Genomic DNA, 12,184 nt, shown 5'->3' with positions numbered 1-12,184 from the left:
CCTCTATGATCTGGAAAGAGGATATTGGGCCCATCAAGTCTATGCCAGCTCCCACACAGAACAATCCCATCAGTCCTGTTCAGGAGCACCTGGCAGAACTCTGCACAGACACCACCCCCTGGGGTGCGAATCAAACCCAGGTCCCTGGAACGGTGAACAGCAGCATCAACTACTGTGGCACTGTGGAGGACAAGGCTCATTCCATCAACGTTACATTGCGGACTTGGTACTGCCAGGGTGAATGGTGCCTTCTAGTCCTACATGACTGGCACAACATGCAGACCAGGATCAGCAGGTTGCAACAATACCACTCTGTTTCTCTGCACTTCATAGTATCCCACCATTATATAGTTTGTACCTCTTATTTTCCTTTTACCTCACACTTACATAGAACATAGAACAGGCCCTCAGTCTACAATGTCTGTGCTGAGTATGATGTTAAGATCAACTCTTATCTGTCTTCACATGATCCATATTCCTCCAAGTTCTTATCCAAAAGTCTCTTAAATGCCACTATCTTTTCTGCCTCCACCACAATCCCTGGCAACACTCACCAGGCACTTCCAGGCACTCGCCACCCTCTTGTGTAGAAAACTTGCACTGCACATCTCATTTAAACTCTGCCCCTCTCACCTTAAAGCAATGCCCTCTAGTGTTTGACATTCACATCCTGGGAAAATGGTTCTGACCGTCTATCCTGTCTACTTATCCAGAATGAATTTAATTGACTACTTTTGTACTACTCCGCATACCCAATATCATATTACCAGACCCAAGCACATCCTCGATTAACACATCCTCGATTAGCAAGTGTACAGAAATAGTCCCCCGAGCTGGCATGCAAGAGGCACCATGCAGTAGATCGAGCCCCTTGCCTGACCTGGAATCCTGCTCCACTCACCTGGCTGAAGTCAATGAGCTGGTGTGTCTCCCAGACTGGTTGCTGGTACTGAGGCCAATAATATGATTGTGCAAATACTAACAGTTAATGCTGGAGGGTTGTCCGCAGCCAGTTTCCCCACTTCTGTTAAATCAGTTGAAAAGGCAGCACAGTCAGAGCACAAATTACATCTCGTAAAGGCTGAGTTACTGTAATCGTTTGTGCCTGTTTAAAATGACATAACACTGGTAATTGACTCAAGCCATAAAACTGGGTATATAACCAGACTATCGGTCTGAAGATGGGTGTCAACTTGAAACGTCACCTATTCCTTTTCTCCAGAGATGATGTCAGACCCGCTGAGTGACTCCAGTATTTTGTGTCTCTCTTCGGTGTAAACCAGCATCTGCAGTTCCTTCCTACACAAGCAATCACCATTCTCAGTTTCCACTAACTTTATCCACTTGAAGGCTTTTAAAACAAAACTTTTTTTTAAAAGAATAAAAACAAGTTTTTAGAGGCCTATCAGTCGTTTTAGTTTACAATGAAATTCACCAGGGTATAAGTGTAATTAGTAGCCTGTTCTGCATGGATTTTATAAATCGCCTTCAGTAATCTGAAGTCAGATGATTTGCCTAGATTGATTAACGGTGCTTATTTATGTAATAAACCCAAGTTATCTAATTAACGAGACTGAAGCATTTCTACTCAAATTTAATGAATAATACATTTTAAAATGTATTATTAAATGACACTGTAAAGTGTTGCCTGATTGTACTCTTCCTGGAGGATTTTAAGTTGTGAGGATGTACAAATTAAATTGAGCAGAAACTTGTGCAAAAACTCACCTCTGGAAACTTGCTCAAGTTTGAACTCGTTTGTGCTGGTTTGTGCGTTGATGGTGTCAATGCTTATGTCCCTATGCTCCGTTATTTTGTGAAGAGCTTCAAATAATATAAGATATAATTACTAATTGTTACTTTAATAATAGTCTTAATTCAACACCTCGGTCGGTGCATGAACTAAAAACTTAAATGAGAAAGGTACCTCGGTCAAACCATAATAACCAGTAGAGGTTTATAATACATAAGATGACGCCCAAGTCAGGCGACCCTCTAAGTGCTGGTTCCAGAAGTGGATCTGTAATCATTCATTACAATCCATCCACTATTTTAAACCAATCGCTGTACACTGTGGTTTTCTCAATTGTAATGATGTACAGTATAGTCTTTCCACTGACTGGCTGGCAAGTAACAGATGACACTACATCTTGTGTAGAATAATCCTCTACTAGTTAATACGGTTGGGGTGGGAGATTGCAACCTTCACGTGGTCCACCCTGTTTCAACGAATGCAATCAACCTGGCGTGCACAAACAGAAGATCAAACAGAACAAGTTGTCTTACAACTTTAGGCTGTGCACACCATACGCAAGAAGACGTTAATACGGTTTGAACAGACGTACCCGTCTCATTTAAGTCTTTAGTCCATGCATAGAGATGCTGAATTAAGACTATTATCAAAGTAACAATTAGTAATTATAGATTACGTTATATTATTTGAAGCTCTTCACAAAATAACAGTGCATGGGCGCATCAGCATTGACACAATCAACACAAACCAGCACAAAAGTGTTCAAAATTGAGCGGGTCTCCAGAGCTTCTCACCACACCTCGGTACACGTGACAATAAACTAAACTAAACTAAATGAAGATCTGGCAGTTGTTTGGCAAATACTGGTAGAATAATTCATCTTTAGGTGCCAGCATTAAATGTGTAATTTTTTGTTGGCCATTGGTCTCACAATGCATTGAAGTGAATGAATGTAAAAGTGTGCAGTTGAGTGCAAGTTGACAACCAAGTTAATTCCACTCCAATATTTATGTTCAATAAAGTCTTTATCAACTTTTCACTCACAGGCAACAGTTAGTTAAAATTAAATGCCAAAAAAATCCTCAGAGCTGTTTATGGTGGGATTGTCTCATTGAAATGCAGTGGAAACATTCATAGTTCAGTAAGTGGGGTGTGTGTGAAGGGGGATAGTGAGACAGCTCAGCAGAACTTCATTAAGATAGTCGGTAAACCCAACTCATATATGTTCCAGCCAATACATGGAATGCATGGTATGAAAAGGAATAAAATTCCCCAACTTGGGAAATACTTCATGCAATATAATTGTGTTGAAAGGTGAAACATATATTGTCTATAAATATGTTGTGGATAGGATGGGATTCTGTTTCTCCGAACAGTTGACCTCTGGATGACTGAAGGCGGGATTTTCCTGGCCCTTATCTTCTTCCTTGTGTGTCTTCTCCGTGACGTCTTTAACCTGTGGGCCCGGAGAAAGAACACGCTGAAGAAGCAAGATCACAGACCATCACGGAGGCAAGACGGGTAGATGGGGTAATTAGAAGCCTTTTAGAAGCAACTTCATACACTAAATCTGCCCAAAACAGCGCCCAATCAAGGCGAATCTTGGTGTGTTAGTCACAGCAGTGGATTTGCAATCATGCATTACAATCGCTCCACTCTTTTAAATCTCTACTCCCACAGAAAGATTGTCTTACTTTAAATATGCTCTTCTTAATCTCCTCTCAGGTCTGTCCATTCTCTGACTCCCAGGACCAGAAGACCTACCGCAATGACTCATGGTGCCATGAGGACCCGACCTCATTGGAGACTTTCGGACTTTCTATGATCGGACTTTGCTGACTTTACCTTGCTTTTTATTATTTATGTTATTCTCTTTATCCTGTGTCTGTACACTGTGGATGGCCCGATTGTATCCATGTATTGTCTTTCCGCCAACTGGTTAGCATGCAACAAAGGCTTTCAAAGGAGTTGAGGTAGGTACTGTCACAACGTTTAAGAAACATTTTAGATAGGAACCTAGATAGGATAGGTTTAGAACGTGGCATTAAAATAAACTCAAACTTAAACTCATCTCAAACTGTTGATTATACACCAGCAGGAATTTTCTGAGGTTCTTCTCAGGGAACTACAATCACTTGTATAAAATCCCAGTTCACTTGCTATCTCTGGGAGTTCTGCCGATCATCCTCTGAAGTGACGACAACCCATTGAGAATAACGAGGAATGTTTTCAATGGCAGCTCACAATGTGGGGCGATCTGCAGTATCACAGATTGCCTGCAGGTGGCAGTGCCACACCATAATGCATGCACTGAAAGGACATGAAGGATGCAGGTAAAGGCCTTACTGCAGGAAGAACAAACTCCACCATGCAATAGGTTCATGGCTGTTCACTGTTCTTGGGTCTACTTTCATGCTCAATCTCCATATTATAGGATTTAGTGTATAAACATCGACTAAATCTTGAGCATACTGCGTCATATAGCGTGGAAACAGATCCTTCAGCCCAACTTGCCCACACCGACCAACATGTCCCATTTACACTATTCTCACCTGCCTATGCTTGGCCCATATCCCTCTAAACCTATCCTATCTAGGTTCCTATCTAAAATGTTTCTTAAACGTTGTGACAGTACCTACCTCAACTCCTTTGAAAGCTTGTTCCACAAACCTATCACCCTTTGTGTAAGAAAGTTGCCCCTCAGGTTCCTATTAAATCTTTCCCCCTTCACCTTAAACCTATGTCCTCTGGTTCTTGATTCACCTACTTTGGGTAAAAGATTGGGAAATGGGGTTGAGGTGGACGAGTGAATTGACAGTGGGCCTGAGGAGCAGCTTGGCCCGTTCTTGTCCCTATGATGTTATGATCTAAGTTCAGATGGGCGTTTGACCAAATGTTGATTGCATGAATGAAGAGCAATTGGCTGGTGCAGGCACCTATGTCCCATGTGAGCCTCCTCTTAATCGGTCACCATCATCATCGGCTTGTGGCAACATGAGTTAGTTTACACTATCCTGTTCACATAATCGGATTTTCATCACTTCAACCTGGATCTCCCAGTACCTCCTCCCCTCTTCGCTAGACTAAACAGCTCTACAGCAATGTAAAAATCAACTCCAGGCAGTAAGAGGCTCAGGGTCTTTGGTCACAAGAGAATATCTAGTATGGTTTATAACTCCACTGTTTATGTGTCTGGAGTGTAGAGATGCAGCATGGAAACAGGCCCTAAGGCTCACGGAGTGCACGCCAATCACCCGTTCACACTAGTTCTATGTTATCCCACTTTCACATCCACTCCTTACAGAGGCCAATTAACCTAACAAATCCGCACATTTATTTGCGATGTGGGAGGAAACCAAGCACCCTCAGGAAACTCACATGGTCACAAGGAGAACGTGCAAACTCCACACAGAGAGCAGCCGAGGTAGGGATTGAACCCAGGTCTCTGGTCCTGTGAGGCAGCAGCTTTACTAACTGCGCCACTATGCTGCCTATATGGAAAGCAGAGTTTAACCCCACATTCCCTGTTGAGTACCTCTGAGTGATCATCTTTGTTGCTAAAGTAGGAATAGCACACCAGACTCTTCCTCGTGATCAGGAGCCTCTCATCCACCTCCTGCTTGCTTTTTCCTGTAAGAAATAATTCCAAGATGCAGAGTGCTTCAATTCACTGAGAAAAACAACATCAGCTCCTAAAGCTTACATCCATGATGATCAGGGCATTACACAATTCCTCTCTGCGATAAACCACAGAAATGCAATAGTTAGAATACGGCTTTGGAAAGTTTTTTTAAAACAGGGCTTTTATTTAACCTATAAAGGGGCGTTATGTTCATGGGAACAATTTTTGCATCTTCTCCAAGACTTAGGAATTTCAAAGTTATTCGTATTAGGGAGGAAATGTGATACCAGCAATGTGACTTAAACTCATTCCTATCGGGACGGTGATGGGAAATTCGTGCTGAGCTTGAATCTCCAGCATATTTCATTAAAAATCTGGTGCAACGTGTAAAGTTCTCAGGGTGACTCCGAAACTTAAGCATGGTTTCATAAGTCTGGGACATGTAGGAAGGAACTGCAGATGCTGGTTTAAATCGAGGATAGACACAAAAAGCTGGAGTAACTCAGTGGGACAGGAGGCATCTCTGGAGAGAAGGAATGGGTGACATTTCGGGTCAAGACCATTTTTCAGTCTGACCCTTCTTCAGTCTGAACTTCACCCAAAAACGTCACCCATTCCTTCTCTCCAGAGATGCTGCCTGTCCCATTGAGTTACTCCAGCTTTTTGTGTCTATCTTCCATAAGCAAGGAGTTTGTTTCATGTTTAGAGTTCAAATGAGTGTCTGATACAAAATACAGAGGTCTATCATTCCCATTCCATGTCCTACATTCCAAAATCATTCCAGCTGGGATGGATGTTTAGTTCAAAGTCCAGAGCTCCAATTTAGGAATTTCACAGTAATTTAATCTCAGTTTAGTTTAGAGATACAGCGTGGAAACAGGTTCTATCGAGTCCATGCTGACCAGCGGTGCCCACACACTAACACCATCCTACACCCTAGGGCCAATTTGACAATCATACCAAGCCAATTAACCTACAAACCTGTAAGTCTTTGGAGTGTTGGAGGAAACCCACGCAGGTCACAAGGAGAACCTACAAACTGCGTATATACAGTACTCATAGTTAAAATCGAACCCGGGTCTCTGGCATTGTAAGTTCAAGTTCAAGTTCAAGTGAGTTTATTGTCATGTGTCCCTGATAGGACAATGACATTCTTGCTTTGCTTCAGCACACAGAACATAGTAGGCATTTACTACAAAACAGATCAGTGTGTCCATATACTATAATATAAATATATACACACATGAATAAATAAACTGATAAAGTGCAAATAACAGATAATGGGTTATTAATAACAGCAACTCGACCACTGCGCCACTGTGCTACCCCACAAATACAAATCTCTCTCTCTGGTTGGCACCATTTGGTTGTTGCATTTTTTGAACGCACTCAGAGGTTAAAATGATGTTATGCCCCTTTAAAATAAAGAGTTGCTTGTATAGAATGCACCAACCTGTTAGAAAGCTGACGATGAGCCCAATAATCAAAACAATCAAGGTTGCTAATGGGCTCAAGTAGAGATAGGAGAGTGAATACCACGTGTTGGCGATTCCTGGTCTGAAATCGAAGAATTGAGTTGCATTTAAGTATGGCAAAGATCTCAGATGGCAAAGACCTCAATGGCAAAAACTGTGTACGAAATGTGAACTAAAAATGGAATAAATAGAAATTTGCCCAAAATATTCTCCCAAGTACTGAGCCTTGGTTCCTATACAAGTCAAGCCACTGGGCCTTTGGAGATACAACCTAAAATGACAACTATTTATTTGCCTCCACTTCTTTGCTTGTGTTTTTTTTTGTTAATAGGTCTTTGCTACTCCCTGATACAACGCAGCAATTCTACCGCTGCGCCACTGTGCTCCCCTTAGCTGCATCACTGTGCTGTCCTTAGATAGTTTCATTGTAAATGAAGTTATCAAGCTGAGTTCTGTCCACAAGGAAGGAGGGAATAATAAATCAAAGAAAGCATAATTTAAAAAAAACCCCATGGAGAATAGAATACAATTTTAAAAGCAAATTCAAAATACATCCCTTGGAGCCATAGTCATACAGCATGGGAACAGGCCCTTCAGCCCAACTCATCCATGCTAACCCATCTGAAATCTGAAGACCTATTAACTCGCATGTGTTGAACAGTCTAAATCAGCTGTTACCTGAAGTCCGGCTCTGTAACTTGGCTCATTGTTGTCCAGGTGCTTACAGTGGCCGTCCCCGTGGGCTCAGTGACGTTGAACAGACACCCCTCGATGCTGACGGAAAGGGGCCGTGTTTTATCATCGGACGGAGGGTAGATCTGCCCTCCGATCCCAGCCCAGAGCGTCACCACAAAGCTGACAACGAGGCCAGATATCGCACCCTGCCACAGAATACAACAACAACTTCCATTTACATAGCTCCTTACACATCGCCCAGGAGCATTTGAGATGTTAGGGAAGAACGATATCAGATGAGGTAAGAGGTGGGTTTTAAGGGATATCTTCAAAACGAGGAAATGGAAGAAGAAGGAAGGAGTTCTGGAACTTGTAAATGCAATTATCAGGCTGACTTCTGTCCACCAGGAAGGTGGGAATACTGAATGAAAGAAAGTTGACTTTTAAAAAAAGGAGATGAGGAGTAAAATACAGTTTTAATCCCAATTTTAATAGAACAAGACCCCATCAACAATAAAAGTGTTAATAAAACACTTTTAAACACAATAAATAAAAAGAGTAATCTCTGCGAGATTCTTTGGATTCCTTACTTGGTGACGTGGGGTTCTTGGAATGTCTTTTATTGGGAAAGGTCCATTGAATAGTGGTTTAGTCTAGAGATACAGCACGGGAACAGGCCCTTCGGCCCACTGAGCCCGCGCCAAACAGCGATCCCTGCACATCATTACTATCCTATGCGCAGTCAGGACAATTTGCAAGCCAGTTAACTCTTTGGAGTGTGGGAGGAAACCAGAGATCCCTGAAAAAACCACGCAGGTCATGGGGAGAACGTACAAACTCCGTACAGATAGCACCCATAATCGGGATCGAACCTGTGTCTCTGGCGCTGTGAGGCAGCAACTCTACCGCTGCGCCACTGTGGGGTTCAACAGACCAACAGTTTTTGTTGAGGCACATTGTTGCTAAATTCTATTGTGTATTAGGTGCAGGTTGTGGAGGCCTGAAATGTTAGCTGGATGTTGGATTAGATTGCAGGTTATATCGACCTTGTAGATAAGGGCCAGAGGTTGTGAGGAAGCAGGTACTATGGGGATATCTCTTGGCCCTTTGGTTTAACATGATGTTTGTTGGGTATTGGGCACAGGAGGCAGATGTATCCTGGAGATGTCAATGGGAATTTAGTACTGTCTACCCTCGTTATTCCAGATCTCTTTATAACAGAATTTGGTTATAGTGACGGAGGGACTATACTGCGGGAGTCCATGGAAATAAACAAGCAATTGATTCAAACGATACTTGTACAATGATACTCTATTAAACAATGTATCAAACTGCCTTTAGTGCTTTTAGCTTGCAGTAACAAAATTACAGTTTTTGTTAAATTAACTAACTTGAAAACAACTTGTTACCCCCTTACTTGGTTATAGCGGACAATCGGCAATAATGGACACTATTCCCTCACCCCATGTTTCATTATAATGAGGGCTATCTGTATTCACCAGCATTACTTTCTGGTCATGGTTACCGATAAGGGTCATTGACACAATGATAGACACAAAATTCTGGAGTAACTCAGCGGGACAGGCAGCATATCTGGGGAGACGGCACAATGATGATGGGCTCCCCAAAATTGAGGACCATCTTGGCTTCTCCTCCTGGCCCTCAGTGTGCACATGTACCACCACTAGCTCTGTGCATCTTGGATATTCCTGCCTTCTTGGTGGAACTGTTTGCCACTCGGCACCCAAACAGAAGCAGGTGAACGTTGCTCTCTTTGAAGAGAGAGCTTCAGTAACCTCACTTAAACAGTGAGCTAACAACCAATATCTACAGCCAGGAAAGAGCTGGAGGTATAAGTAATTTGCAATCACTATCATATTGAACGTTGTGAGCAACAGATATGGGCCTCCTGTGTAGCTGTGGGGTGAGACAGATCTTCATGAGGTCCTGGGAGAACTGAAGCCATCACTCCCCCATCAAGATAAAAAGTGGGAAAATGTTCCTAGAAAACCCTCAGCCCTCTCCATCTTTGCCTCCTCCCAGTAAAGTTAGCAGGCACGACCAGCAAAGCAGGAAGTGAGTGATCTCAACTAACTGTAGCTCTCCTTCAAGTCAGGGGTAATGGGGAGAAGGCAGGAGAATGGGTTTGAGAGGGAAAGATAGATCAGCCATGATTGAATGGCGGAGGAGACTTGATGGGCCAAATGGCCAATTTCTGCTCCAATCACATATTATGAACATTACTATTATTATTATTATAATAATTATTATTAATATTTTTATTATTATTAGAAGCCTTTTGAGGCTCCAAAAGTACCACAACTGGCCGAATCATTTTGCCAGAATTTCACTAACCATTCTATAACCGGGTGAGTCAGGCAGACGATTTAAAAGCGAGTTGATATCGGAAACAAAAGATGCCTTAGAGCCCAGATTTCTCCCAGATACTTACAGTTGAATTGGCGCAAGGGAAGATCATGCCCAAGAGAAAGAATCCAAGCAGTGGACCTCCAATAATCCCAAATATTGTGAGAGCAGCCTGGAACACAGGAGAAGATGCAGAGCTGTTACATTTGTACTTGATGTGGGACAGAGGCACTTCAAATGCTCTCCGTGATACCAATGAACAAATTCTGGCAGCATCCGGTTTGGATTTTTCTCCCTATTTCGTAACATTGAAATCGGTCTGTCGACAAATAAGATGATGGAATATGGTAAATGACAAGAGCTGGGAAATATTTAGATGGGTAACCAAATTTCATTCACTTGTGTTAGTTTAGTTTATTTTCGACATATGGCGTGGAAACAGGCACTTCAGCCCACTTAGTCCATGCCGATCAATGATCACAGCAGTAGAGTTGCTGCCTTACAGCACCCCAGAGACCCAGGTTCGATCCTGACCTCGGGTGCTGTCTGTACAGAGTTTGTACGTTCTTCCTGTGACCACATGGTGATCCAGTTTCCTTCCACATTACAAAGAGATGCCGGTTTATAGGTTAATTGGCTTTAATAAATTGTTCCTAAGGTGTAGGATAGAACTAGTATATGGGGTGCTTGTTGGTTGGTGTGGAATTGGTGGGCCGAAGGGCTTATTTCCAGATGCTTATTAAAGAGAACCCCAAGGCATTTTATACGTACATTAAAAACAAGAGAGTAAGCAGGGAAGGTACACAAAATTGCTGGGGAAACTCAGCGGGTGCAGCAGCATCTATGTAGCGAAGGAAATAGGCGACGTTTCGGGCCGAAACCCTTTTTCAGACCGGGAGATGGTCGGATAAAGAAGGGAATGTCAAGTCAAGTGTCAAGAGTGATTTATTGTCGTAAGTTCCAAAATGAAACAATAGAATTCTTTCTTGTAACACCACAACAGATATGTAAACATAGAACTCCGTAAACACCATAAAAAACAACACAATAATTTCAGTATATATATTTTTGAATATTAAATGTATTAAATGAAAACTTTGCTTGGTATGCACCAAGGAGAGGAACATGGAGGATACTGAGATCAGTGTGGGGTAGACTAATATGCTGGGGCATTGTGACATTAACAAGGGTCTCTTCAACAACATTAAAGTGGATGAGTCACCAGGCTTGATGGGATCTATCCCAGGTTATTGAGAGAGATAAGAGTAGAGGCAGCTGGGACCTTGACAAAGAGTGTAGCAAGGAACTGCAGTTGCTGGTTTAAACCAAAGATAGACACAAAAAGCTGGAGTAACTCAGCAGTACAGGCAGCATCTCTGGAGAGAAGGAATGGGTGGCGTTTCGGGTCGAGATCCTTCTTCACCTGAAACATCATCCATTCCTTCTCTCCAGAGATGCTGCCTGTACCGTTGAGTTACTCCAGTTTTTTGTGTCTACCTTGACAAAGATCTTTGTATCTTCACTAGCCAAAGGCCACCTCCCTGAGGACTGGTGAGTGGACAATATTGTTCCTTTGTTTAAGAAAGGAAAAATAAATAATCCAGGAAATGACAGGGTGGTGACCCTCACTTCATTGTAGAGAAACTATTGGAGAAGATTCATAGGGATTGGATTGACTAGTTTTGGGGAGAAAAGTAACCAATTAGGGACAATTAGCATGACTTTATGCGGGCAGGCCATGCCTTACAAACTTGATTGAGTTTTTTGTGGAGGTGACAAAGGTGAGTGATGAGGGTAGGACCATGGATACCGTCTACATGTACTTTAGTAAGGATTAAGAGGGTGCTGAATCTAGAATTCATTGTCACAGAAAGGTGTGGAGGCCAAATCAATGGACATTTTTAAGGTGGATTTTGATAGGTTCTTGGTTAGTACGGATGTCAGGGGTTGTGGGAAGAAGGCAGGAGAATGGGGTTGAGAAGGAAAGATAGACCAACCATGATTGAACGGCAGAGTAGACCAGGTGTATTGATATTGCTTCCCTGACATGAAAGGTTGCACTGTTCACCAGGAGCAACGATACTCTTGATTACCAACGCCAAAATCAGCTTAAAGGTATAAAGTTCTTTGTCCTACCTGGAGCACAGCTCCCATCAAGGAGGATAATGCAGCCATTCCAATGCAGATGATTCCAAACATGAGACCTAAGAAAGTAAACAAACAATGGGCAGTCTTTTAGAAAGAAGGTGAGGAGGAACTTCTTTAGTCAGAGAGTAGTTAATCTGTGGAACA

At 42.5% G+C, this 12,184-nt stretch overlaps 1 protein-coding gene across 2 annotated transcripts in view; it reads right to left on the bottom strand.

The window, feature by feature from the left end:
* Positions 1-2,763: 2,763 nt before the first annotated feature.
* Positions 2,764-12,184, bottom strand: part of slc5a8 (solute carrier family 5 member 8) — a 33,304-nt gene continuing 23,883 nt past the window's right edge. For both annotated transcript variants that reach the window (XM_033042738.1, XM_033042739.1), the window contains exons 10-15: positions 12,029-12,096; positions 9,978-10,064; positions 7,529-7,731; positions 6,829-6,932; positions 5,289-5,383; positions 2,764-3,209 (exon numbers count right to left, since the gene is read on the bottom strand). In XM_033042738.1, the coding sequence (XP_032898629.1) occupies positions 3,084-3,209; positions 5,289-5,383; positions 6,829-6,932; positions 7,529-7,731; positions 9,978-10,064; positions 12,029-12,096 (683 nt within the window). In that variant the 3' untranslated portion in view covers positions 2,764-3,083. The remainder of the gene's footprint in view (positions 3,210-5,288; positions 5,384-6,828; positions 6,933-7,528; positions 7,732-9,977; positions 10,065-12,028; positions 12,097-12,184) is intronic.

The sequence above is a fragment of the Amblyraja radiata genome, chromosome 24, assembly GCF_010909765.2.
Source record: "Amblyraja radiata isolate CabotCenter1 chromosome 24, sAmbRad1.1.pri, whole genome shotgun sequence".
In the NCBI taxonomy this organism is placed as follows: domain Eukaryota; kingdom Metazoa; phylum Chordata; class Chondrichthyes; order Rajiformes; family Rajidae; genus Amblyraja; species Amblyraja radiata.
The sequence above is the reverse complement of the archived record's forward strand: the minus strand, read 5'-3'. Positions and strand labels throughout refer to the sequence as shown.